The 27,539-nt window shown below is 54.4% G+C and overlaps 3 protein-coding genes and 1 non-coding gene across 10 annotated transcripts; 3 read left to right on the forward strand and 1 right to left on the reverse strand.

The window, feature by feature from the left end:
- Positions 1-5,033: 5,033 nt before the first annotated feature.
- On the forward strand, positions 5,034-5,138 carry LOC118967744 (U6 spliceosomal RNA). Its single transcript, XR_005054966.2, has one exon. It is a non-coding gene; the product is annotated as a U6 spliceosomal RNA (small nuclear RNA).
- A 2,999-nt stretch (positions 5,139-8,137) lies between these two features.
- On the reverse strand, positions 8,138-21,549 carry RRP9 (ribosomal RNA processing 9, U3 small nucleolar RNA binding protein). 2 transcript variants are annotated; one of them, XM_036994895.2, is made up of 16 exons: positions 21,448-21,549; positions 21,142-21,263; positions 14,738-14,820; positions 12,196-12,311; positions 11,875-11,942; positions 11,755-11,796; positions 11,385-11,511; positions 10,697-10,821; positions 10,522-10,614; positions 10,035-10,135; positions 9,818-9,952; positions 9,669-9,731; positions 9,325-9,470; positions 9,169-9,248; positions 8,421-8,494; positions 8,138-8,304 (listed from the first exon to the last, which is right to left on the reverse strand). In XM_036994895.2, the coding sequence occupies exons 2-16, from the start codon at positions 21,142-21,144 to the stop codon at positions 8,211-8,213; spliced, it is 1,350 nt and encodes a 449-aa protein (XP_036850790.2). In that variant the 5' UTR covers positions 21,145-21,263; positions 21,448-21,549; the 3' UTR covers positions 8,138-8,210. The 2 variants fall into 2 exon arrangements, with proteins under 2 accessions (XP_036850790.2, XP_017506359.3); XM_017650870.3 differs by lacking the exons at positions 21,142-21,263; positions 21,448-21,549 and adding an exon at positions 15,005-15,162.
- On the forward strand, positions 15,530-25,103 carry PARP3 (poly(ADP-ribose) polymerase family member 3). Of its 6 annotated transcripts, XR_012128879.1 has the most exons (13): positions 15,530-15,914; positions 16,563-16,749; positions 17,317-17,442; positions 17,657-17,845; positions 18,040-18,172; positions 18,260-18,486; positions 18,732-18,881; positions 19,047-19,133; positions 19,374-19,551; positions 19,851-20,006; positions 23,593-23,746; positions 24,139-24,740; positions 24,881-25,103. XR_012128879.1 is itself a non-coding variant. In XM_073230658.1 (12 exons), exons 2-11 carry the CDS (start codon positions 16,570-16,572, stop codon positions 23,736-23,738), a joined length of 1,572 nt encoding a protein of 523 aa, XP_073086759.1. In that variant the 5' UTR covers positions 15,530-15,914; positions 16,563-16,569; the 3' UTR covers positions 23,739-23,746; positions 24,139-25,103. The 6 variants fall into 6 exon arrangements, 4 of the variants coding, with proteins under 4 accessions (XP_073086759.1, XP_017506375.3, XP_017506382.3 ...); XM_073230658.1 differs by having other exon boundaries at positions 24,139-25,103; XR_012128880.1 differs by lacking the exons at positions 23,593-23,746; positions 24,139-24,740; positions 24,881-25,103 and adding exons at positions 20,167-20,291; positions 20,401-20,537 and having other exon boundaries at positions 15,534-15,914; positions 19,851-20,042.
- Positions 25,104-25,231: 128 nt separating this feature from the next.
- Positions 25,232-27,490, forward strand: GPR62 (G protein-coupled receptor 62). Its single transcript, XM_036994899.2, has 2 exons — positions 25,232-25,766; positions 25,842-27,490. Exons 1-2 carry the CDS (start codon positions 25,738-25,740, stop codon positions 27,025-27,027), a joined length of 1,215 nt encoding a protein of 404 aa, XP_036850794.2. The 5' UTR covers positions 25,232-25,737; the 3' UTR covers positions 27,028-27,490.
- The last annotated feature ends 49 nt before the right edge of the window (positions 27,491-27,539 follow it).

The following is a 27,539-nucleotide window of genomic DNA, read 5'->3' on the forward strand; positions in this document are numbered from 1 at the left end:
GTAAATCAATACATGTGATGCACCTGTTAACAGAATGAGGGATAAAAAGCACGTGACCATTTCAATACATACAGAAAAAGCATTTGACAAAATTTTAAATCCTCTCCTGGTAAAAACTCTCAACAAATTTGGTAGAGAAGAAATGTACCTCAACATAATAAAGGCCGTATATGACAAGCCCACAGCTAACATCAAAACAGTGACAAGCTGAAAGCTTTTCCTCTAGGATTAGGAACAAGACCGGGTGCCCACGCTCACCACTCCTATTCAATTATAGTAGTGGAGGTTCAAGCCAGATCAAGTAGGTGAGGAAAAGAAATAAAAGGCATCCAAATTGGAAAGGAAGAAATAAAATTATCTCTATTCACGAAAACATGATGCAAATATAAAAAACCCTAGAGACCCCACCAAAAATTATTAGCCCTGATAAATTTATTCAGTAAAGTTTCAAGATATAAAGTCAATACACTAAAGTCAGTTGTGTTTTTATATAGTAAAAACAAACTATAAGAAAGAAATTAAGAAAATCACATTTACTAAAACATTAGCGATAAATTTAACCAAAGAGGTGAACAATCTATACACTGAAAACTATAAGACATTGACGAAAGAAACTGAAGACACAAATAAATGGAAAGATATCCTACATTCATGATTTAGAAGAGTTAATATTGTTAAAATGTCCATACCACCCAAATCCATCTAAAGATTCAATGCAATCCCAATCAAAGTTCCAAATGCCTTTTTCAGACAAATAGGAAAAAAAAATCCTTAAGCTCATACAGTACCATGAGGTCTTTTAAAAGACCCCAAATAGCCAAAGCAAATTTGAAAAAGAACAAAGCTGGAAACATCGCACACCTTGACTTCAAACTATATTACAAATCTAGACTAATCAAAATGGTATGGGTTCAGTAAAATAAAAATAGACACACAGACCAATGGACAGAATTAAGAGCCCAGAGATAACCCCCCACATACACGGTCATTAATATTTGACAAGGGAGCTGAGAATATGCAACAGAGAAAGGGTAGTCTCCTGGATAAATGGTGCTGGGGAACCGGACAGCTGCAAGCAAAAGAGTAAAATCGGACCCCTGACACCACTCACAAAAATAAGCTTGAAATGGATTAAGGCCTTTAAATGCAAAACCTGAAACCTAGACTCCTAGGAAATAATACAGGAAAATGATCCTTGACATTGGTCTTAGCAATGACTTTTTGGATATGACACCAAAAGTACAAATAACCAAAGCAAAAATCAACAAGTAGGACCACATCAAACTGAAAAGCTTCTGCACAGCATAGGAGCCATCAGCAAAATGAAAAGACAGCCTGAGGACTGGGAGAAAATACTTGCAAATTATATATCTAGTAAGGGATTAGCATTAAAATATGTAAAGAACTCATACAACTCAATAGCAAAAATAATAAATAACCTGATTCAAAAACAGGCAGAGGACCTGAATAGGCATCTTTCCAGAGAAGACATACAGATGGCCAATAGGTAGATGAAAAGCTGCTCAATACCACTAACCATCAGGGAGACGCAAATTAAAGCCACAGCGAGATACCCCCTCACAGCAGGCAGAGTGGCCCCTATCAACAAGACGAGAAATAACAAGCATTGGTGAGGATGTGGAGAACAGGCAGCCACTGTACACTGTCCGTGGGAATGTAAATTGGTGCAGCCACTATGAAAGGCAGTATGGAGATTCCTCAAAAAGTAAAAGATGCAACTACCACAGGGTCCAGCAATCCCACATCCAGGTATGTATTCAAAGATGAAATGACTCTCTGAAATCAGAGACACCTACAGCCCCGTGTTCACTGCAGCATTTCTCACGTCTGCCAACGTGTGCATCAACACACGAATGGATAAAGAAGAGGTGATAGGCAGATGGACATACATAAACAGATACTGGAATATTATTCAGTCACGAGAAAGGAAATCCCTCTACTTCCAACAATGTGAGCCTGAAGGACATGATACTAAGTGAAATAAATTAGAGAAAGACAAATACTGTATGGTCTGTCTTATATGTGGAATCTAAAAAAAAAAAGTGAACCCTGAAAAGCAGCAGGATGTTGGTTACCAGTGCCAGAGGGAGAGGCTGGTCAAGGGAGACAAGTCTGCCACCATAAAATGAATACATTCGGGAGATCTACCGGATGGCATAGTGACTCTAGTTCATAACCGCAGTATAAGCCTTGACAGCGGGCTTCTGTTTTTTTAATGAAAGTGCCTGACTTAAGCTTGAATTAATGAGGCATCCGCGTCAGCAAAGGCAGCTGGAATAAACACACTGCGGCCGGCCGCACGGCTAGGCTAAGGCCAAGGCCGTCTTCCCCGAGCCCCCGTTTCAGGATCTTAGCTGATTACACTAACTATTTGGGCCATTTGTTTTTCCTTCGTGCGCTTCAAAGTTTCATTCTTTGCTTTAAATTCACCAATAGAAAGCCCACCAGCCCCTAGGCCCCCACCCTTGACCCAAATAAAGGCAGAACCCCCAGCCTGTTCTCTCTCTCTTCTGTCAGACGGCTTTTGTGCCCGGACATGCAGAGTCTGTTCCTGGGCTTGTAAGTAATTTAAACTCTTTTTTCACATCAAAGTTTCCGAATGACCACTGCCGAGGGCATCTTGCAGTCACAGTAGGAACAGAGTGACTCCAACTGTAAGAGCTGTTTGGAAAGGGGAGCTGCTATGGGAAGCTTTGTGCCCAGGTAGGCGTCCCCAGGCATTTCCAGCCCAGAGCATTACTACTGATGGACTGAGACCAGCACAAAGCAGTAATTCTGTATGTAGACCGGAAATTTGCTGGAAGAGTAGATATTAAGCATTCTCACCACACACAGGAAAAATGGTTTAAGTATGTAAGGTAATGCCTGTGTTAAACACCGTGATGGTGGTCACCATTTCATGAAGTCGACTTTTATCAAATCATGTTGTACACTTTAAATGCAAATGTGAATTTTACCTCAATAAAGCTAGAGAGAAAAAACAGGTCTAAATGAACTAAATTCCAGAACGAGCTTGTCCCTTTTGAGTTGCCCAGAGGTTGGTGGCTGCTTCCATGCCAGTGGAGATGTGCCGAGTTTCTGGACACAGGACATGGAGGGGTGAGCCGGCCAGATAGAGGGAAGCTGCCGGTGGAAGAGAGCAGCAGCTCGACTGTCGACGGCTGCGGATGAGCTGTCGGGCTGACCCAGCTCCAGGGGACCCCACAGGGTGAGCATCCCGCCGTCCACATTCCCTCCATGGAACTGGGTCTGCAGCACAGCACAGAGCTGGAGGCTGAGCTGGACCACAGACAGAAATCTCTAAGAGTCTCACAACGCTAAGATTCCACGGTCCTTGTCAACACAGGGTTCTTATCCCACCCTCAAGACATTTGAAACAGAGGTGGATGAAAACTAAATAAAATGCAACCCAGCCCCACCCCAGCTGAACTCCTGATATGTTGAAAATGACCTACCTCAATCTCTACTGCTTTTATCCAGTGTTTGGTATATAATTTAAAACATGAGATACTTGAAGTAGCAAAATGTGACCTGCAATCAAAAGGGGGAAAAAAATCAGTAGAAGCAGACCCACAGATGACTCATATGTTGGAATTAGCAGATGAGGACTAGTAAATAACTAGTATAAAAAATATGGATACAGAATGCAGAGGAAAAAACAGACAAAATAAGTGAAAAGGAGGAGGACTTCAACAGACCAATGGAAACTCTTAGAAAAAAAAAAGAACAAAAGAAGTAGAAATTCTAAAACTGAAAAATACAATATCCAAAAGAAATAATTCACTGGCTAGGTTAACAAAAGAAAGGAATATTAAGCTCAAAGGCAAGTCAAAAAATTTATGAACATGATAAATACAAATAAAACCACATATAGGTACAATACAGTGAAACTGCTGAAAAAGATAAAAAGAAATCAGAGAAAAAGTTGCATTACATTTAAGGAAAGAAAAATCTTAATGCTAAATGACTTGTCATCAGAGACAAATGGAAGCTGGAAGAAAATGAAGTGACACTGTAAAGTGCTAAAGAAATGGGGAGAAAGTCAACCTAGAATTCTATACTCAGAGAAAATAACCTTCAAAAATAAAGATATGGAAATAAAACAAAAGGGGTTGATCTCATCACCTCTATTTAACAATGTACTGAGGATCCTAGCCAATGTAATAAGTCAAGGAAGTAACATTAATATTCCTAGAATATTTGAAAAGAATTACGTGTTATTCACATACAGCATGCTTATGTACATAAAAACATCCAAAATAATCCGCCCATAAAACTACTAGAACTAAAAAAAAAAAAACTACTAGAATAAGGGAATTTATTAGCAAGCATGCATGATGCCCCTTGTGTATTTTGTACATCTGAGAACATACTAAAAACCACTGAATTACACACATTAACTGAGTGAATTGTATGGCATGTGAATTATATCCCAATAAAGCAGTTTAAAAATAAAAAACATCCCCAAAATTGAAAGATACAGGGGCATTATGCAAAAATCAACCATATTGCTAAACATCAATGAACAGTTGGGAAACTCATGATACAGAAATACAAAGCTGAACTAGTTACATTATCTGATTTCAAGACTTTACTGTAACTTTTTTTACAGTAATCAAGACAGTGGGTTTTCAGTGCAAGAGACAATAAATCAGTGAAACAGAGAAGCCAGGAATAGACTCACATTTACACAGCCTATTGATTTTTTTTAATGTACCAAGATAATTCAATGCAGAAAGGAAATGCACTTTTCAATGGGAAAAAAAAAATCTTGACTCCATCAAACATCATAGACTAAAAAAAAAAAAGAAAAAAAAAGGTTCAAGATGGATCGTGGACCTAAATAAAAACTAAAGCTCCTAGAAGAAAACTGAGAATTATTTTGTGACCTTGGGGTTGGACTTCTTTTACAGGACAGAGAAAGCACTAATAATAAAATATTGATAGACTGGACTTCATCCAAATTAAAACTGTTTGTCAAAAGACAGCATTTTTTAAAGTCACAGACTAGGATGCTTGCTTGGGCAACATATGTACTAAAACTGGAACAATTCCGAGATTTAGCATGGCCTCTGCTCAAGAAAGACACACAAAGTGGTGAAGCATTCCCTACTTTCCAGCACGGCGAGTATAGTAAATACTGCCTGTGCATATTTGTAAGTGCTAAGAGAGTAAATCCTCAAAGTTCTCAGCACACACAAAAAATTATGTCACTGTGTGGTGATGGGTGGTAAACTAGACGTTGGTGATCATTTCATAAGACACAAGGACTGAATCAGCCTGTGGTACACCTGAAGCTAAGGTAACATCTTTCCCAATGACGATGAATGGAAACTCCGCGGAGGCTACCAGGGCACGCAGACGCTGAGAAGCCCAGAGCAGGCGGGCTGGGAAAGTCAAACCTTGAGCAATCATTCCAGTTTCCAGGTCAAAGTCGAGGGCAGCCCCAAACGCAGAACTGTACAAATGTGGACAGCAACTAACCCAAGAGAAAGCCCCTCTATTTCACCAGAGGATCAGAAGAAGACACCTCCTTGAGCAAGAGGCTGTGGACAACATCCCTTTCTTCCCTTCTTTTGTGTTTTTCTTTTTTCTCCCAGACCCTGCCCCCACGTGAAGGCACACAGCCACACTGCCATTGTCTCCTTGGCTGGAGGAAACATCCAAGATACAATCCAAAATCACTCAGTATGTGAAGAGCCAGGAAAATCTGATGAATTCTCAGGGAAAACGGCCATCAAGACTTTAAGCAGTTATGATAACCATTATCCATGAGGAAAAGCTGAACTCTTTCTAAATGAATGGAAAGAGGGATTCTCTGAAGAGATTAAGAACTAAAACAAAAAAAGGACTAAATGGAAATTTTATATCCACAAAATACGATACCTGGATTAAGAATTCAATGACAGACTCATTAGCAGAATGGAGATGACAGAGATACAGTCAGTGAGCTTGAACACAAAGCCATAGAAATCAGATCATTTGAACTGAGGAAAAATATTGGAAAAAAAAATAAAAAGAGCCTCAGCAATCTATGGAACCATATCAAACGGTCTAACATTTACACTATTCAAGTCCCAGAAAAGGAGAAATTGGTGGAAATTTCTCCTGAAAAAAAGGTAAAGGCTAAAAGCTTACAAAATTTAGAAGGCATACATTTATAGATTCAAGAACTTCAGCAAACACCAAAGAGGATATATTCAATCAACAACAAAAAGCAACCAACCTGATTCACAAAAGGGCAAAGGACTTGAGAAGACATTTCTCCAAAGAAGATACACAAATGGCCAATCAGCATATGACAAGATGCTCTCAACACCACTAACCATTTAGGAAGTGCAAATCAAAATGAGGTACCACCTCACACCCATTAGGATGGCTACTATCAAAAAATAAAAATAGAAAATGAAAAACAAAACGTGTTGGCAAGGATGTGGAGAAATTGCAAACCACATTGTTGGTGGGAATGAAAAATGGTACAACTACTGCGGAATGGTATGGAGGTTCCTCAAAAAATGAATGTCAGAATTACCACATGATCCCTTAATTCCACTTCTGAGCGTATACCCCAAAAAAGGCAGCAGCATCCCAAAGAGACATTGGTGCCCCTATGTTCCCAGGAGCATTATTCACAGTAGCTAAAACTTGGAAGCAACCCCATGTTCACTGATGGATGAACAGATACGCAAAATGTGGTGAAAACAAGCAATGGAATATTACTTGGCCAGAACAGGGAAATCCAGACACCTGCTACCTGGATGAACCAGTTGCAAAAAGACAAATACTTTGTGGTCCCACTTCTATGAGGTACCTAATGTCAGCAAAAGCAAAGACAGAAAGTGGAATGGCAATTCCCAGAGGCAGGGCAGAGGCTGGGGGTTAAGATGGAGTTTTGCAAGATGAAAAAAGTCCTGGAGCTCCACTGCGCAACAACGTGAATGCACTTAACGCTATGGAACTGTACGCTTAAAAATGGTGAGGATGGCATATTTTGTGTTTTACTGAAATTGAAAACAAATAGCTCAAGTACAGCAAGGAATTCTCAGCTGACCAAGGCTGAGAAAAGAAGCCACAGGAGAAATTTGTTTCGCTTCCAAAGGCACTCTTTCTCAAACACTTTCCTGCCTGGGAATGTTCATATGTTAAGGTGCATTTCTGCGGTGCTTGCGACATGGTTCGGCAGGTATGTGTATGCCATTGCTGAGCTCAAGTTAACACAGACATGAGGAGTGACTACTAATATCTGATCCATAACAGGATCTCAGGGCTCACATCCGAACCCGACCCCTTGGGCCCCAGGAGAATGAAGGCAGGAATGGTCTGCCTGAGTGGCAGGCCTTGAGCACAGGGGCAGGACGGGAGTTCTGGGGCTTCCTCCATGAGACCGCCCTGCGCCCCAGGAACCGCAGGCTCGGCTGGTGGGCCCGGGGGGTTAGGGGAAAGGTGAGAGCCAATTCCTCAGCATTCCCTTCTCACTTCCTACCAAGACTTCACTGTCCTCAGCACCTCCTCTCTGGCTCTGCTCCATGGCAGGACAGAATTACTGGTAAAATGAGGAGAACTGAGCACGCCTTTGACACGTTGACCCAGAAGGATGGCTCCTGTGATGGCTCACACAGCCTGGCTGTCCTCTGGACCAGGTGGCAGGAGGCCGGAGACTCCCAACTCTGACACTAGTGCCCAGGCAGGAAGCAGTGCCAGCCCCCGCCCCCCAGGGGGCTGTCCGTCCCTCAGCTTCCAGACCTGGGCTGCCAGGTGGGGCAGGTCAGCCCGACTGGGAGGCTGGCTGTGCACTTCAGCTCTCAGGTCCCACAGCCGGCCCTTACACACATTTGGATAGCTGTGGCTTCCTAGTGGACATGAGCAGCTTCTGACCCCAATCAGCCCAGAGCAGTGAATGGAGACCTGACCTAATGAGGTGACAGGATACTCAGGGACCGGAAGCCAGGAGTCAGCTGAGGTCTCCATCTCCAAGTTCCTTGGAAAAGGATAAAATGTCCTCATGCCAGCTGAGGGGCAGAACTGAGACCGGGAGAGCCCTGTCCCTCCCCAGCCATGCCAACCCACAGCCCTGCCATCCCTTCCTCCCCTCCCAAGAAGTTGCAGAACACAAGGCCCAAAACAGGAGGATTTTAATACAAAGAGAGGGGACCTGGCCCGGGAAGACTTAAATAAAGGGGGTGGGAGTATCAGGGGCCGGCAGCGGGGGGCCTAGGGGCCCTGCGGAGTGGGATGACGCAGACCGAGTTCCGAGCTTCTTTGATCCGCCACCACCGGCCAAGCCTGCAGGGGCAGAAGGGGCAGCTGAGGCCCAGCACAGCCCACACCCCCTCCCTACCCAGCGGCCTCCCTACCCTACGCCAGCCTGCCCACCCTCACCCCTCCAGAGTGCCCATTACCTGTGCTCCTGTCCCACCCCAGCCACCAGGAAGTTCCCAGAGCTGGAGAACTTGAGACTGTTGATAAAGCCCACCTGAGGAGAGGGACGGCCGAAAGGGGATGTGAGAACTGCACCCCCAAGACCCAGCCTCAGGGCTCGGCCCTGCCAGGCCTGGGTAAATTCCTGCTCTGACTCCTGCCACCTGGCCTGCCCTCCACCCCTCAGGGCCTCAGCCTCCATCCACATCTGTGAGATGGGGGAAGAGAGCGCCAGCCTTGCAGTGAGTCTGTGCACCGAGCATGTTGGGGGGCCTGGGGCCTGGCTCCTGGCTGTGGGGCCCTGCAGACCCCACAACCACCAGCACTGAGCCAGCCCCTGCACATCACTGGACATCACCAACGATCCCCCGTGGTCGCACCAAGACCACACACCCCGGCCTGGTATCACTCTGGCACCTGCCATGAATGGTGGCATGCCCTCTGTTCCTTTGTCCACGGTGCTCCCTGCCTGTGCCCCTGCACCCAGGCCAGGGCCTAGGACAGGAATGGGGTGAGGAAGGGCAGGAGGAAGAGGAAAAGGGAGCAGAGGGCTCTTGTCAGGCTCTGTGCCAGGAGCTGGACTATGAACAAGAGAAGTCACAGCTGGTCCTGTCCTGAGGAACCTCCCTTCTGGCAGAAAGAAAAGATAAAAGGCTAATTCCAGGGGCCACGTGCTCCAGGGGTGCCGGAGGGTGGCAAAGACGGGTTGCACGTTCAAGCCTCACTCACCAGGGGGATGTCGCAGAGAAGGTCAAGCTGCCGGAAGCCCTCCCCACACTGCCAGAGCCGCAGGCAGGAGCTGTGGGAGCCTGGGGGACAGGGAGCGGTGAGCACCCGGCACCTGCCCACCCACCTGCCACCCCCTGCTCTCTGCCGGGCGCCCACCTGTAGCCACAAGGTCCGTGTTGAGCAGGGCTGCCACTGATGTCACCCAGAAGGGCTGCTCCAGGCCCGGCTCCCCCCGCAGCCCGTGTGCCTCACGCCGCAGGGCAAGTGGCCGCTTCTTGGAGAGACCCCACAAGGCCACGGAGCTGTGGACAGGGATGCCGTCAGCGAGGGGCCGGGAGCAGCGCAGAAGGGCCACACCAGCCATGGAATGGCAACAAGCTCCCCAAGCTCTCTGCCCGTGTCCTCATCTATGGACAGGGCTTACAATAGCTCGGGCACAGGGGCGGGGGTGTGCAAAGCAGCGCGGGGCCAGGGTGGGAGGCAATGAAGGCAGCGCTCACCCATCGTCTGCGCCGGACACCATGTGCTCCTCGTTGACCAGCTGGACGCTGTCAATGGAGCCCCTGGGGACGGGAGTGGTGAGGGGGCCGCAGCAGTGTGGGGCATGGCCCTCCGCACCAGCCCCGCCCGGCACAGCACACCGCCTTACTGGTGGCCATAGAAAACAAGCTGGGACTCCTCAGGGATCTTCCACACACGCACTGTCCCGTCCCGGCCGCCGGCCGTCACGCAGCACTCCCTGCTCAGGGCGTCCAGCGCAGCCACGGCGTCCTGGTGCCCAAAGCTGGAGCAGGTGGAGGGAGGATGGCTCACACACGAACCCGTGTACATGCCCTCCCGCCAGCCCAGCCAACCCCTGCACTCACAGCGTCTCCACGTAGGAGTTCTCGGCCACATTCCACACCTTCACGGAGCGGTCATGGGATGTGCTGTACAGCTGGTGGGTGCCCCTGCGGAAGGCCAGCCCCTACAGGTGCACAGAGAGAGGACTAGGGGAACTGACTGCAGCGGCCTACAAAGGCAGGCCCAGAGGACTTCCTGAAAAGCAAGCCAGAGGCGCAGAGAGGCACGCGGGGGCACCTGTGTGCTCTCTGGAGCCAGTGGCCTGCTCCTCACCTCCAGCACTTGCAGGGTCCTCAGAGGCTCAGAGGCTCCCTGCTCCCCAGGCAAGCTCGGCTTCCCCGCCCCCCACCCCATTCGTGTCCCCGGCAGTGTCACTCATGGCACCAAGGCACAGGCGCCCTGAGGACGGGGACCATCAGCCTCATTCACCCCATGCCCCAGAGCCAGCAGCACGCCTAGCCCACTCAGGTAGTGGACAGACATCCAAGCAAAGCAGGCCCAGCTCCTCACCGACACAGCATCCCGGTGTCCCGTGAAGGTGTAGAGGTGCCGGCAGCTCTGGGCCTCCCAAATGAGAATCAGCTTACTGCGGTCACCTGAGGCCTGGGAGCATGAGGACAGTGGCCACAGGCGCCCACTGCATGCCCAGACCTCCTCCCCAACCCTGGGGCCAACCCTGCCTTACAAGGTACTTGCCGTCGGAGGAGACGGCCATGCAAAGGACGTGGCTGCTGTGGCCAGGGGGCTGCCCCTCGGGGCCCTTCTTGGCTCGTGGGATTACATGAAGCTTCCGTCCACTCTCCACGCTCCCTGACGCCAGAAGAAGAGAAAGGCTACTGGGGGCGAGCACGGGACTGGCGGGCAACCCCCTCAAGGGCAGCACAGGCCATACAAAGTCCTGGCCACAGGTCAGAAGATCTGACTGCCACTGAAAGCCCCTGGACAAGTCACCTTAGTTTCCTCATCTGTTCAGTGGGGACAAAAATCCCAAAGGGCAGCCATGGAGCCCAGAAGAAAAGGGACAGAAGAGTGCCCTGGGACTGAGGGTGTGAGGCATGTGAGGCGCGTGAGCCCAGCCACCGAAGGTGGGAATGTGGGAGGACCAGGAACGCGTGCCCGGGGCCACCTGCCCACCTGCAGCGTCAACCTCACTCAATCACCTCCTGCCTCTGCTCAGCTGTCCCCAGTGACAGTGACAGGAGGTCATGAGACCCCCTCCTGGGCAGAAGCTCCCACTGTCACCCAGGAAACACCCCTTTGAGAGCGAACCTGCCTCCCCCCACCAGGCCTGTTTCCCGGATTACTCCCTCCTTTCCAGCACAGCCCCCCTGGGTGAGCCCTGGGGGCTGCCACCCACCCAGGCACTCACTCACACTTAATGATGGTGCAGTCTTTGGCGGCAGAAAAGATGGCCAAGTCGTCGGGGGTGATGACCAAGCACGTGATAGAGAGCTGGTGGCCCCGTAAGACTCGAATGTCGGAGGGGGCTGGGGGCTGGACCTGGGCAGGTAGGGCCAAGGGTCACTGTGATGGAGACAGAAAGGCACCCCTACCCACACGTCCAACACCTACCCCCATCACCCACACCATCCTTTCTCACCACCCTGCCCAGGAGGAAAACTGAACCGAGGTCTGCGAGGACCAGATCCTCACCTGTCCCGTCTGCCCAAGTGCCCACAGCCTGAGTCCCCAGGTGGGACCCCCACTCCCTCTGATCTTACACCAAAGTGCCGGCCCCCTCACCTCCTTTGCCACCGACTTCTGCAGCCTGCCCCGCTGCTCGAGCTGCGTGGGGAGAAGATGGATGAGCTCCCAGGAGCAGGACAAACCCCCAACACCCCCCAACCCTCCCTCCGTGCTCACCACATCCTCCTTCAGGCGCCCTGCCACCTGGTCCTCTTCAAATTCCCGGGCCTCAGCCTTCTCCTCCTCTGCATAGGACAGACCAGACCAGGTAGACCCAGGCCGGAGCTCACTTTTCCCTTCCTATCCTACCCAGCCTTTACTTATCAGGTCAGTCTACAGCCCCCCGAAGGTCTGGCCCAGGAGGCCCAGGAGGGCCCCCAGCCACCCTCCCACAGGGCGGCCCACTGGGCACCTGCGTCACTCACCCAGCGGGTGGCCAGGCTGCAGCGGGCAGCTTGGGTGCAGGCTCCCCCGCCCCCGTCCTGCCCCTGGGCTCACCCTGATGCCGGAGCTGCTCAAGGTAGAGCTTGGCCAGGCGCAGCTTCTTCTCCTGCGCCGTCTCCTCCAGCTCCTCCTCCTCCTCCTCCTCCTCCTCAGTCCTCCTGGGAGCCACACTGTGGGCAGGGGGTGAGGGGCTCACCCTGCTCCTCTGGCCTCTGGGCCTGAGGCTCTGCACCACTCCACCCGCCATTCAACGCCCCGTCCCCAGCAGCCCCACGTCCAGTGATCACACACACAGAAACCAGGACGAGATTCACCACACCACAGGGGCCCCCGTGCTGGACACAAGAGCGAAAACAGACCCCAAATCCAAAGAGATCCCTGTGAGCTCTCTCAACAGGGGGAGAGAAAACTCCACAGGCTTCCCAGAAAAATCAGGTCATGCACAAAGGGTCAGGAATCAAAATGGCTTCAGATGTCTCAACAGCATCGCTGACAGCAAGGACACAAAGGAGCCACACACACAAAATTCTGAAGGGAGATGCCGTGCCAGTTAAACCATTAATGACGAGAAAAGATATCATCAGATGGACATGGAGCCACAGAACGGTCCTTTCTAACTTCTTTAAAGGTTGGAGGATGTGCTCCCCGAACAAGAGGGTAAGCTAAGAATGAGAAAGGCCTGGGAGACAGGAAACAGGAGCCCCAACACGGAAAGCAGAAAAGCAGATCCCAGAATAAGCACCCCAGACCCAGAGGAGCAGCCAGTCCAGATTCAAGGCAAGGCCCCAAGAGGCAGACACACCGGGACAGCCACTGCCCCAGCCTCGCTGCTGTGGCAATAGTGGCAAAATCCTCAACCCCGAGGACAGGGCTCCCGGTGACCTTGGCTTGACCTCGTGCTGGTGACGTTCCTGCTTTCCCCTCCATGCCAGTCCCTGGACCAGCTGAGCACCTTCCCTTCACTCAAGCTGAGTCCTCCTCTGACTTGCTCCTGGGAGCTGGAGGTAGGAGCGGAAAACCCAGGGGAGCCCGGTCCCTCGGATCACGTGCCTGGGGATAGCTATCTAGTCCCTGCCCCTAGCCCCAACTATCTGCCAGGACTCATTCATAACGCTGCCCACGACTTTCCAGAAGGGACCCTGGAAACTCTCAAGAAGACCATTCAGTCCCCAGTGCAGCATGCCTCCAGGGTTGGCGCTGCCCCGGCCTTACACAGCCAGCCTCGGAACTAGTACTCAGCTTGCAAACCCATCCATCTGTCACACAGGAGGCAGAACTCTAAAGAAAACCAATGTAAGTACCCAAGTATGATTCCACTCCTGTGCCATTACGGAAAAGGCAAAACGCTAGGGGGTGTAATTATCAAGGGCTGAGGGAGGGGGGAAAACTGACTACAAAGGAGCAGAGGGATTTTGGACAGTGATGAAATGCTTCTGTATCTTCCTAACGGTGGTGGTTACACGACTGGTTGCATCTGTCCATATACTCACAGATTGTTTGCTAAAAAAGGTGACTATTACTCTGCATAAATTATATCTGAATGAAGTGGGGGGGGGGGGGAATTATATCTGAATGAGAAAATGAAAAAAAAAAAAAAAGGAAGAAGAAAAATGCGGGAAGAAAACCAAAGAAATGATGGACTCAAGTCAGGAATGGCAGGTCGGGCTTCTAAGTTTCTGCAAACGGGCGAATTCTTCACATATGTGCTGTGTGCACAGAGGCTCAGCAATCCACCACTACTCTCCGTAGTACAAGTACAAGCACATTTCACAAACTCTTCTCTATTTAATAACATGTTTCACAACCCACTTAAAAAATATTTAAAAGTGCTTAGCACAGGGCCTGACACACATACACACCCACAACCCTAGGTGGAAGTAAGGACACATACTAGGTCTTTCTCTGAGCAGGATGAAGCCAACATGTCCTCAATTTTAGAGCAGAATTTCTAAAGCCAACTCTTAAAGAAGGCACCAGAGTTCCCTGATATGACAGCTTCCATTCCACTGGGTCAGGCCTGACACCTTGCAAGCCCTCTCTGAAACCCTGTCACATCCCCCGCCTGTCGCCTGTCCTCCACAATCTGTACAGTACCTCCGGTGGCCTTCCATCTTCTCCATCTCCCACTCTGGCACACTTAAAGCCCAGACTCTTCTCCTGATCCCTGAATGCCTTCACTACCTCTCTGTAAGGGACTCCTTATCTCTCCAGGCCCTATATAAATGCCTCCTCCTCTGTTCCTGAAACACAGAGCTGTAAGTTATACATCCCAGTCTTCACCCGCCTGCTCATCTCTGTACTCGCACTGTGAAGCCAGTGCCTGGCGTACGCTGAGAGACGGGGGGAGCGGTGAATGGAAAACAGAATGAAGAGCCAGCCTGCATGTCTGAGCCCCTCTCCCCTTGCCACTCAGTCCAGCCTGTGCTCAGCTCCCTGCCATGCTCCAGGGAGGTCTCACTGGTCTCCCTCTGGAGAGGAGAGACCTGAGAGCCAAGGGCAGAGGTCCTGGGCTCCATGCCCAGCTCTGTCCCGACTCGGTCCCATACACCAGGGACCTCAAGGGTTCCCTTTTACTTGGTGGAAAAGAAGGGCTCACCTCTCACTCTCAGAGTCGCTGGGGATCTCCTCATTCATCTTGCCGCCACTCTTGGCCTTGCCCCTGTCCCCGGCAGAGTTGGCCTGGGAATTAGAAGACCCTTTCTTTGGTCAGGGGACCCGGCCACGCCAGCACTAACCCCTTCTAGGCTCTCGAGGGCCGCGGGGCTAGGAAAGGTGGTGACCCCCGGAACAAGTGCCAGGCCTTCCGGGGCTGACGGTGGTCCCGGCAGCGCGACTGACCCGGCCTTCGGAAACGCCTACTCACTTTTCGCCGCCGCTTGCCGGCCCCAGCCCCCGAAGTCGGCTTTCCCCGCTTCCGAGACGCCGCTGTGGACGACATGCTGCCCACCGCACGCTCAGAGAACGCCTGGGGAACTCACGTGGTGGCTCAGGCCGAGCGGCCCAGCCAGGCCCCGAGCCCTGATAGGCGCTCACCACCCGCGGCGGCCCCGCCTACAACAGCGCCATTGGGTCCTTCTGGCGGCCCTGCCACGCCCCCAGGCTCCCACAGGGTAAGTGCCGGTGGCCACGCCTCCCAGAGGTCCTATCGGCTCCCGCGCCCCGCTCGGGCAGGAAGCCAGCCTCCCGCCCGCGCTTCCGGCCTAAGGCCTTGGCGCGTGCGCCCTGCTGCCGGCCGCTTTAAGGGCGGCCTCCTCTGTGCTGCGACCCTTGGGCGCTGGGGGGCGCCAGACATGCGGGGTTCCGAGTCCTGGAGCTTGACTCCTCCCCGTCAGGGGCGGGGACAAGGGTGATCCAGCCTGGCACTGGATAACTGGGGGACCCAGGCAGCCCCGGGGGTGGTGTTGGGGGAGGCAGTGCCCGCACCTGGTCCAAGGTCACCGGACAGCCGATGGGCACGTATTGCATGCCCCGTGCCAGAGGAGCCGCGCTAAAGATGCGTCTGTCCCCTGGCCTTGGCCGTGTCTCGGGGAAGTGTCTACCCATCCATGGTACAGGCTGCCCTCCTCGGCCTGCCCAGCCTCTGACTCACCCGACTAGTGGCCAAATAGCTGGAATCCTACACCCCGACTCCAGCTCTTCCCTCCCCCGACGGTCTGGAAGTCCCTCCCTAAGTCGCCTAAGGCTTGCAGAGGGTTGCTAGAGGGGCCCTAGAACTGGGACAGCCGTGGGAGGTTCGGGGCTGCCACCTCTCCCAGGTCTGCGCTTTTTCTTAGGTGAGTGCCCTATGGCCCTGCCCAGAGCCCTCTGCAGGGTGGGGTGAGGTGGGACTGGCCCTGGCCCTCTGCGGTTCAAAGCCACTGGTCTGGGGCTCTGGCTGGCACCCCAGAACCCCTGAGTCCATTGGGAAGGGTTATGCACCACTGAGTCCCAAGCTCTGGAGGGACAGATCTGGCCCCAAGTAGTGCTGCCCTTGGAGCCACTGCCCACTGTCCTCCATAGCTGAGGTGACTCAGCCCAGTAACCATGCCAGGTCGTCAGATGAGAGGGAGGAACAGGCAGGAAGTACCTAACAGACTGATGGCTCTGGGAGGAGCTGGGCCCAGAAGGGGGAGGGCGGCCACTCCTTGCACACTCTCTCCCGCCTCACTGCACACTGGAGTGCTAGAGGGCTAGGCAACCACTCTTCCTTGACCAGAGCGGGCAGACTGGACAGGGTCCTGACCTGGCCCCTGTCGCTGGGAAGGGCGTGCATCTGGGTGCACAGAGTGCGCTTAGGTCTGGAGCTGGGAATGGGGAAATGGAGGCAGGGGAGACAGTGGAAGGTCACCAGAGGGGAAACCCAAGGTGCGGCAAGTTAGTGCTGTACCATCCAGGTGGGGTGCAGAGGCCTCAGAGGCCTGAGGGCCCCCTCTGTGCCCCAGAACAGCCATGGCTCCAAAACGCAAGCTCCCAGTGCAGCGTGAGGGCTCTGAGAAGAAGAAAGGGCAGCTGGGGGCAGAGGAGGACAGCTTGCACTCCACTGTCAAGGCCCTCAGGGCCGCACCTGCAGAGAAGCGTGTAGTCCGAGTGGATCCCCAGTGCCCACTCAGCCACAGCCCAGGGACCCAGGTAAGCTGCAGTGCCCAGCCAGGCTCAGAGCCTTCCTCCTAGATACAAATGCACCCAGACCTGCTCCCTGACCATGGGGGCTTGGCTGTGACCAACAACGTAACTCATAGCTCCCAAGTAAGCTGTGTTCTCCCAGGACCCCAACATCAGGCAGGGCTGTATTTCATCAGATCCAGCCCAGTCATGCCTGCTCTTCAGACCTCGGGGAAGGGCTGTAGCCTTCTCAGGCCCCTCCTGCCACACTTAAGGCAGGGCTCCAGCCTCCTCAGTCCCCCCAGGGCTCACCTACATCCCCTAAACCAGTGCCACAAGATAGGGCCATGTCTCCTTGAGATTCCTCACAGGGCAGGGTTGTGTCCCAGTGAGAACCTGGGCAGAATCAGAACCCTCAGATTCCCTAACCCAGGGCGCAACCATGTCCTTCCCAGACATCCCCCCAGTGCCCGTTGAGCCATGTTCCCTCAGACTGCATCCCCCATAGTGCAGATCCTGGCAGGGTGAAGCTAGGTACCCTGTCCCCCACAAGAGCATCTCGAGCACCTGCCTCCCCGTGCCCCCGGGCCCCAGGTGCACGAGGACTACGACTGCACCCTAAACCAGACCAACATCGGAAGTAACAACAATAAGTTCTACATCATCCAGCTGCTGCAAGACGGAGAGCGCTTCGTCTGCTGGAACCGCTGGGGCCGGGTGGTGAGAGGCACCTCCCGTCCTTGGCCCACCTCCTCCCTTCTTCTCAGCGCATGTCCCCTGCTCCCCAGGGCCTCCACAAAATACCCATGCCCAAAGGCCACAGCTGCTGACCTGCCCCTCCTGCCCCCAGGGCCTGGGCCTGGCACAGCAGAGGCCACCGCATGTTTGTGGTGGGCAGTGTGGTGGGCACACTCCTGAAGGCTGTTGGTTGCAGGGAGAGGTGGGCCAGTCAAAGCTCAGCTCCTTCGTGTTACTGGAGGATGCAAAGAAGGACTTCGAGAAGAAATTTCGGGACAAGACCAAGAACAGCTGGGCTGAGCGGGACCACTTTGTGGCCCACCCCGGCAAGTACACACTTATTGAAGTGCAGGGAGAGGATGAGACCCAGGAAGCCGTGGTGAAGGTGAAGTGGCTGTGGTGAAGGGAGATGGCGGGACCTGGGCTGAGGGAGGGGACTGGACGGAGGGGCCGGCTGTGGGCTCTGCCACTGCCCACCTGTCAGCCTCGGGCACAGACCTCCCTGCTCTGGCCTTAGTCTGGCCAGTCTCTGTGTAATGCGGGACCCTGAGCCTCCCCTCGGGTGCCCTCTCCCCCTAGGTGGATGGAGGCCCACTGAGGACTGTGGCCCAGAGGGTGCGGCCCTGCTCCCTGGACGCAGCCACGCAGATTCTCATCACCAACATCTTCAGCAAGGACATGTTCAACAGTGCCATGGCCCACATGAACCTGGGTGAGGGTGGAGGGGCCAGGCAGGGTGGCAGGGGACTGGGGGTGGCAGGGCTGCGGGACTGAGTCTCCCCACTCCCCTCTCCCCCAGATGTGAAGAAGATGCCCCTCGGGAAGCTGAGCAAGCAGCAGATCGCACGGGGCTTCGAGGCCCTGGAGGCCCTGGAGGCGGCCCTGAAATCCACCCCACATGCTGGCCTCAGCCTGGAGGAGCTGTCCTCCCACTTCTACACGGTCATTCCCCACAACTTCGGCCGCAGCCGGCCCCCGCCCATCAACTCCCCCGAGCTTCTGCAGGCCAAGAAGGACATGCTGCTGGTGAGGGCTGGCGGGTGGGCAGGTAGGGGGGCACTGGACAGACAGCCTGGGTGAGGGAGATGGGGGACAGATGGCCAAAGAGAAGGCCCAGGGAGATGGGCTGAGACGGGCAGGCTGGAGGACAGGGGAGGAGAAGGCCAGCAGGTAGGTGAGGGGTTGAGCAGGGAGGCATGGGGGGTGGCTATGGCTCCAGTCATGGGGAAGAGGCCGGGAGTCGGAGGACTTCCTGACACCCACCACTTTAGGTGCTGGCGGACATCGAGCTGGCCCAGACCCTGCAAGCAACCCCTGAGCAGGTGAAGAAGGCGGAAGAGATTCTGCACCCACTGGACCGAGATTACCAGCTCCTCAAGTGCCAGCTCCAGCGGCTGGGCCCAGAGGAGCCCGAGTACAAGGTACACAGGGCCCTGCCTGTCTGCCCTCCCAGTGCCCAGGGAGGGACTTGCTCCCCAGCCTTCTCTCCCCGTGTCTCTAGGGGCTGGGAGCTCCGGGCCCTGGGGGACCAGGGAGGGTCTGTCCACACACCGCTGCCCTGGCACCCAGCTTCTGCTCGCCCACAGGTGATACAGACCTACTTAGAACAAACTGGAAACAAGTACCGGCAGCCTGCCCTCCAACACGTTTGGAAAGTGAACCGAGATGGGGAGGTGAGACAGAGCCCCAGTTCCCCCCTCCAGATCACTGCCTTGTCCCTTAGGGAGATGACCTGGCTTATGTGTCCCTTAGAGAGTCGGTTTAGCCACTGTGCTTAGCCTCGGTCAGGCCTCGGTTTAGGGCTCATGTGCATGAGAGTGTGTGAGTGGCCGGAGGGGCCTTGGTTGCATAGCAGCACGCAGCCCTTGAGCTGGCCTGGCATGGCTCTCCTGGGTCCCACCTCCTCCCGACAGGGAGAACGGTTCCAGGTGCACTCCGAGCTAGGTAACCGGAGGCTGCTGTGGCATGGCACCAACGTGGCCGTGGTGGCTGCCATCCTCACCAGTGGGCTCCGCATCATGCCGCATTCTGGTGGCCGTGTCGGCAAGGGCATCTACTTCGCTTCTGAGAACAGCAAGTCAGCTGGCTATGGTGAGGCACCCGGGGCCCTGCGCTGGGCATGTGTGGGGACACAGAGCAGGACTGGGCCCAGTGGTGCCCCACTTGGGGTGGATCCTCGAGAGTAGCCCTTGGACAGTCACTGACCAGAGTGCTCAGTGGGGCATCTGGGGTTTGGGAGAGAAGGGAGAGCACAGCAGGACCAGGGGGTGTCCTGAAGGACAGAGGAAGAGATAGCACGTTTCTGGGATCTGGCAGTGAAGCCAGAAGGGATGACAATGCGGCGGAGGGGCCTGGGGAGTCAGGCGTCGGGGCCTCACTGTGTCCCCCAGTTACTGGCATGTCCTGCGGGAAGCACCACATCGGCTACATGTTCCTGGCGGAGGTGGCACTGGGCAGAGAGCACCACATCACCATCAACGAGCCCAGCTTGAAGCAGCCACCCCCTGGCTTCGACAGTGTGGTCGCCCGGGGCCACACAGAGCCCGGTGAGTCCTGAGAAGCTGGCCAGCGTGAGGATAGAGGTGAGGCTGAACTAACGAGTGAGGTATCAGGGCAGGGGCTGTGGAGAAGGACAAAATGAAGCTGGCTTCCTCCCTTTGTCATTCAACAAACTACTGATTCAACAAATCATTCCTGGACACCCAGGAGGGCTTCAAAGAGGTGGCATTCACTGAATAATGGAAAGATGAGTAGGCATTTCCCAGACAAGAATGAGAGAGGATATTCCAGGCAGAAGGCCCAGGCTGCGCAGCGTTTTGGAGACCAGGAAGGTGGGAATGGGCAAGCATTCCCTGTGGCAGAAGTGGAGAGCGTGGCAGGCAGGCCATCCTGGTAACCTAGGACCCTTGGGTCACCCATGGCCCTTGCTGTGCCCTGCAGACCCAACCCAGGACATGGTGTTGGAGCTGGATGGCCAGCGAGTGGCAGTGCCCCAGGGCCAGCCCATGCCCTGCCCGGAATTCTGCAGCTCCAGCTTCTCCCAGAGCGAGTATCTCATCTACCTGGAGAGTCAGTGCCGCCTGCGCTACCTGGTGCAGATTCACCTGTGAACTTCCTGCCCACCCCCAGGGCTCTGCTGGACACTGGACTGTCATCTTCAACCTTCCTGCCCCTCCCTGGCGCCCCCATATCACCTCTCCTTGCTCCCAAGTCTCCCTCCCATGTCCCTTGCTGGCCCTCGCCTGGCTGTGGGCCCAGAGTCCCCTCCTAAAGCCGGGGTCTGATGGACTGGAGTCATTACTGGGACGTGCATACTGCAGCCAGCATGAGGCAGTGTGTTTGAGGGGCACAGGCTGACAGCAGGCAGGGTCCCACACCCAGCCCAGACTGCCCATCCGAGCGGTGTGGTCACTGAGGTAGGATGAACTTCAGGCAAGGTTATTAAACATTGTTTCACTCCCTCCCTCCCTCTGCTGGCCTTCACTGCAGCTGCATGGAGCCTGGGCCTCCTTCCTCTCCACAGTGACCCCCCCATACCACGCCACACCACAGCTCCAGGCCCACCCCAGGAAGCAGGAAGTGGCGCCCACAGGGTGGCTGTGGGCCACCCCCCCACCCCCAGCAGTTGATCCGCAACACCCAGCCTCCTCTCATCAGTGAACTTCCAAAGGGAACCCTCACCATCGACTCAGAACTGTTGATCACTCCAGGACACGCCTGGAGACACGCTGTCCTTCAGCCCAGATGTGGCCAGGCAGATGAAGCATTCCTCGTGTCTTGGCACCACATATCCGTGTGTATATCTGAATATTAACAAATTGGATATACAGCCGAGGGGCACAGCTCTGCAGTCATGAAAGGAACCCCAGGGAATCTTATCCACAAAGAACAGGTGCTAGAGAGCAGGTCACGATGCAGGTCCAGGGTCATCACAGCATTTGATTGTCAAAGCCCCCTGGCGCCCCCTGCCCACCCCCGTCCACTTACTTCTTTTCAGGCTCCTTTAATCTGGCATCTGTTTCTCAGCCTTTCTCTTTATCCTTCATAACTTTGACATTCTTGCCGCTCCTGAGGAGCACAGGCCAGTTGTGTTAGAGTCTCTCTCACTTTGCGTTTGTCTGATAGGTTTTACCACTAGATTTGGGGATTGTGGTCTGGGCAGGAACATGACTTCATGGATGTGTCCTTGGTGCATTATACTGGGAGGAACGTGTCCTGTTCTTAGTGATATTAACTTAGCGCAGCAGGTTTCTCCACTGGAAAGTTACCATTTCTCCCATTTGTAATGAATACTCTGTGGGAAAAAATTTCAAGGTGTACTTTCTCATTCTTCATCAACTTCCACCCACACATCCATTAATGATTTTTAGTTGAAATCAGTGACTTGAATCAATTTTTGCAAAGATGGTTGCAAATGATAGTTATCTAAAGCCACCATTTCTTTTATTTATTTATTTATTTATTTTGAGAGGGCATCTCTCATATTTATTGATCAAATGGTTGTTAACAACAATAAAATTCTGTATAGGGGACTCAATGTACAATCACTAATCAACCCCAAGCCTAATTCTCAACAGTCTCCAATCTTCTGAAGCATAATGAACAAGTTTCTACATGGTGAACAAGTTCTTACATGGTGAACAGTGCAAGGGCAGTCATATCACAGAAACTTTCGGTTTTGATCACGCATTATGAACTATAAACAATCAGGTCAAACATTTCTTTTACATTTGTTAATATTCCCCTTTCTTTGGTGTCAGTATGAACTTGTGGATTCTTATTTTATGCAATGAGTTGTAATCCATTACTGTTGTTATTGTGATTGATCCTCATATTGCCCCAGATTTGGCCACAGAAGGTCCTTCAAGCTGACTCCTGTGTCTACATCATTTTCGGAGCATAGCCTTACTTCTTGGCATCACAATAAGTTCCAGGTTCATTCTTGCCCAAATCTCAGCCATTTCTCCAGGGAGCCCTAGTTCCCTGGAGCAGGAAACGGTATTTAGAATCCAAGATGTGGGCAGTCAGTGCACTCCTTGGTACTGGAGTGCTATTGCTTTCAAGTCCTTGTAGTAAAGAGAGTTAGGAAATTTGTAAATAAACCACCACATCTAAAAAAAACCCACCACATCTGTCCATTTCACCAGTTCCAATCCAACACCAGGGTTCTTGCATTCTTCCCCAATTCATAACTATTCCTCCCTTCTCTAACAGTAAGAAACTTGGTCTCCATTAACATCAATAAATTTATTTGCTCAATCTCACACAGAAAGAGTTTCATAATTGCTACACCCATACCACTGTGAAAACCAAATTTTCTAAGGAGACCTCAAGATTTATTGAATCTTATTCAAGGCTATCTTTTTGTCTTTAGACAGCAGGTCAATGATCATAGTAACAGTTTCAACACAGGTTCCAAGGTTACTTAGATTGTTATTATTTCCCTTCAGTGTGGTTATGTTATTCATCTGAAATACAGGTAGGTTCATTTGTTTCTGTTTATATTCACTTTTAAGAGGGATTTCCTCATCTTCTGATTGGCTTTTTTAAATAAGTAGAGCATTAACATAGTTCCAAAAAGTCCAATCTGTACAAAAGTGTGTGCTCAGAAGAGTGTCTTCCTCCATCCCCACCACCTGCTGTAGTTTCTGGTTTATCCTTCTGCGTTTCTTTCTGCCAATTAACAAAAACAAAAAGACTGCGGCGCACCAGTTGCTGGTTTTGAGAGGAGCGCCCGCTCTGCAAGCCCCCCTAGCGCCCCCTGCCGGCCCTAGTCCACTTTTCTTACTAGCTGTCCCCACCTGGCCCTACCACCCTCCCCAGGCCCTGATGGCTCAGGGGCTGCCCCAGGCCTGCAGATCTAGTGGGCAGGGAGAGAAGGAAAGTGTTGTCCTTCTCCATCCTCTGAACCAAGATCCCAAAAATTCCTGCTTCACCTCCCAGAGGCAAATGCCCACATTCAGGTTATGGCCAAGTTCCAGCAGTGGTGCCTGGGTGGACAAGCTAGAAAGCTGGTGACCTGGATTCCAGGTACAACTCAGCTGTATGGTTTGGGACACATGCCTTCCCTCTCTGGGTGCCAGTTTTTTCATCTGAATAATGTAGAATTGGACCATGCCCTTCAAATTCCAGAAGGAAATGAGTCAAACCTGGAGCCCTGGCATCATCTACAACCTGGATCTGTACAGATGGTGATGGTCCTCGGGGCAAGGCACAAGCAAGCCACAGACAAGGTCTCTTCTCTCATGGAGTGTTACAGTCTAATAAGCAGGCTCTAAACAAGCAAGTAAGTACAGATGATATAGATGAGGTAGGAAAAGTGCCAGGATGAAAATAAAGGGTTAGTGACAAGAGGGTGGATTGATTTTAGAGAACATGGTCACTGACGGCTTCTCAAGCAGAGACTGAACTGTGGGTAGGAGCAAGCCCTGATAAGATCTGGGGGAAGGGTGTGCTGAGAAAGAGCAGGTGCAAAGATCCTGAGGTAGAAGCCAGCTTGACACCAGGGGGGACCAGGAAGATGATTGCTAGGGCAGGAAGTACAGTAACAAGGAAGAGGGTGAGGTCAGAGAAGCAGGTGGGAGTCCACCCGGCTCAGAGGGGCTGAGATGCTATCTGCTGATGGGAAGCTCGAGAGGGAAGAAGGCAGCATCACGGCATGATGCAATTTGCTTTTAGGCGGACCCTCTTCAGCTGCTGGGGTGAGAGGACTGCGGCGTGCGTCAGCCAAGCCCTGTCAGCATAACAGAAACCACTTCGGGTATTTCAGACCCAGGGACTTGATACAGGAAAGAAGCTGAACTGCCAAAGGGACGGGGAGGCAACCCAGACAATAGTAACGGCAGGAAGTCGCGACCACCCCGAGGCTGAGAACAGCGGAAGGAAGGCTTTCCAATGCCCAGAGGCCAGGGTTACCCTGTGGGCCTGGGATGGCAGAGGGGGCTGTCTGAAGGAGAGAGAGGCCTTCCACAGTGGGAGACCCAGAGCCCCAGCCTGCCCATGGGAGAGAAAAGGCCCTGGCTTCTTCCCTCCTTCACCCTTCAGCCTTCTGCTGCTAACTTCCATCGGCCGAATACACCCCAACACCAACTGACAAGGAGTCCCGAAGTACAGCTCCCTGGAAGGCAGGGCAGCTCTGGGGAAGACTGCAGAGTGGGTCTGAGGGCAAACGGGCCAATGGCCAGCATGGGCGCAGGTGTGGAGGCCAGGAGACCAATTAGGAGGAGGCGGAAACAGTCCGGGTGAGACAGGCAGCAGCTGGGACCGCGGCAGTGGCGGTGGTAAGAAATGGCTATATTCGGGATACACTGATAGACCAGTTTGGGGTTGGGGGGAAGGAGGGCCAGTGACTTCACCAAAACAGGAGGACTGAGCATGGACGGTGGGGAGGAACCGAGAGTCAGTTCTGTGTTGTCCCCAGGACGACTCTCAGTCCTGGGAGCGAAACTGGGGAGGCAGCTGGATCCCCACATCCAGGGCTCAGTGGGGAGGAAGGCGCTTCATACAGATGCAGGCCACCAGGGACTGAAGAGGGACTGGGTGACTTCAGCTGGGGACTCAGGCCCCATCAAGACTCACAGCTTTCCCTGGGCCAAGCCCCTCGTTGTCCACTAACAGCAGAAATAAAACAAAAAACAAAACCAGTGGCTGCCCCAAGGCCTCCTCTCATCATTAATCCTGCACGCTACCACAGAGCACCTATCTGTGCTCTGCCAGTCCCAGCTGAACACACCCCGTGCCAGGTCCTGTGGTCCTTCCCTCACCTAACTTACTTGGACCTCTGAGAGAGTCAGCCCTCCTGGAGGCCGGAGGACACCTTGCTGCCCCTGCCACCACACCCCTTGTCTCACTGGTACCTTGGTTTCCCTTCAGCACAAGGGCTGAAGGGCCTGGTCGCTCCACTGATGGGGATGGGAGAGGAGAGCACGGGGGCCACTTCCCACCCCAGGGAAAGACAGAGCAGGGTCCCGCGGACTTGGAAGCCCACACTCTGTCCACCTCGGTCTAGACTCCAGCCTGCGCCTGCTCTGGGCCCCCCCTCCGGAGGCACCCCAGCACTTCCACCACACAGCCTCCAACTTCCAGCTGGCAGCTGCTAGGACCCAGGGCGCTGGTGCCAGGCCCTGCCCCTCCCTTGCCAGCTCTGTGTGTCTCTAAAGGGCAACAGCAGAGTGACAGCCAGTACCATCCCCAGCAGGGGCTGAGTGCTGGGGCAGAGGAGCAGGCGGTAGTCCCAGCCGTACAAGTCTCCATGGGGCAGTCAAAGTCCCCAGGCGGATGGCAACATGGGCCTGGCTGTTTATGAGGTGAGGGGCCAGAGGGGCAGCCGGTGGGATGGGAATGGGGCAGGGGGCGCACTCCACTTCCCTCTCTGCATCCAGCACGGGGAGAAGCCTGAGCGCTCGAATGGCCAACACCACAGGGCTGACCACCGCAGGCACCGCGGGCTCCGTGGGGCTGATCCTGGCGGCCGTCGTGGAGGCGGCGGCCCTGCTGGGCAACGGCGCGCTGCTGGTCGTGGTGCTGCGCACGCCCGGCCTGCGCGACGCGCTCTACCTGGTGCACCTGTGCGTCGTGGACCTGCTGGCCGCCGCCTCCATCATGCCGCTGGGCCTGCTGGCCGCGCCGCCGCCCGGGCTGGGCCGGGTGCGCCTGGGCCCCGCGCCCTGCCGCGCCGCGCGCTTCCTCTCGGCCTCGCTCTTGCCGGCCTGCACGCTCGGCGTGGCCGCGCTCGGCCTGGCGCGCTGCCGCCTCATCGTGCACCCGCTGCGGCCCGGCGCGCGGCCCCCGCCCGCCCTGGTGCTCGCCGCCGTGTGGGCCGCGGCCGCGCTGCTGGGCGCGCTCGCCCTGCTCGGGCCGCCGCCCGCCCCGCCCCCCGCCCCGGCGCGCTGCTCGGTCCTGGCCGGGGGCCTCGGGCCCTTCCGGCCGCTCTGGGCGCTGCTGGCCTTCGCGCTGCCCGCCCTCCTGCTGCTCGGCGCCTACGGCAGCATCTTCCTCGTGGCGCGCCGCGCTGCCCTGCGGCCCCCGCGGCCCGCGCGCGGGGCCCGTCCGCGCTCCGACTCCCTGGACAGCCGCCTCTCCATCTTGCCGCCGCTCCCGCCGCGCCTGCCCGGGGGCAAAGCGGCCCTGGCCCCAGCGCTGGCCGTGGGCCAGTTCGCAGCCTGCTGGCTGCCTTACGGCTGCGCGTGCCTGGCGCCCGCGGCGCGGGTCGCGGCGGCCGAAGCAGCCGTCACCTGGGTGGCCTACTCGGCCTTCGCGGCCCAGCCCTTCCTCTACGGCCTGCTGCAGCGCCCGGTGCGCCGGGGGCTGGGCCGCCTAGCCCGCCGAGCGCTGCCCCGACCCCCGCGGGCCTGGCACCCGCGGGCACTCCTGCAGCACCTCCGGGGGCCTCCACTGCGCCCCGCCTTCGGCACTTCTGAGGCACCAAAACCAGCCCGAGATTTGGAAGGCGAGGAGAGCCTGAGCGGAGGCCACCTGAGAGCAGTGTCCCCCAAGCCGAGCTCACACGGGAGAAAGGAGGGGCTCTCCGAAGGGGCCCCTCCAGCCTCCTGCCACAGGTGGTGGTAGGTGCCCTGCCAGAACTTCTGACTCCAGAACAGGAGAAAGGGGCCTGCAGCCTGGTAAGGCCCAGAGGCTTCTGGGACCTAGGAATCCTGGGTTCTGGACCCAGCCCTGCCTGGCCTGTGCACAGACAGACCCTTCCTAGCCCTCAGTTTCCCCATCTGTATCCTGGATCATCTCAAGGTCTCCAGCTTAGGTGGTTTGCATACTCATGGATGGTTCCCAGACCAGGAAGGAGGGAGGTGGGCAGGGCCACAGAGAAGAGGGCCCTAACGACTCACAGCCAGAGGGATGGGCCAGGCGGGGCAGGATCTCGGTAACAGTCACGCAGGAGGAACTGGTGGAGACACTCAGAGGGATCCCCTGGCATCTGCACTAAGAAGGGGCTGAACGAAGCTCCCGGAACTCCTCCATCAGCCTCTAAAACGCCCAGGAAACCACCAGAGGCAGGAGCCTGGACAACACGATCCCCAAAGGGCCCTGAAGCCCTAGAACTGATGTGGAGCTCCTGGACTCAC

Source organism: Manis javanica, chromosome 3 (genome assembly GCF_040802235.1).
Source record: "Manis javanica isolate MJ-LG chromosome 3, MJ_LKY, whole genome shotgun sequence".
NCBI lineage: Eukaryota > Metazoa > Chordata > Mammalia > Pholidota > Manidae > Manis > Manis javanica.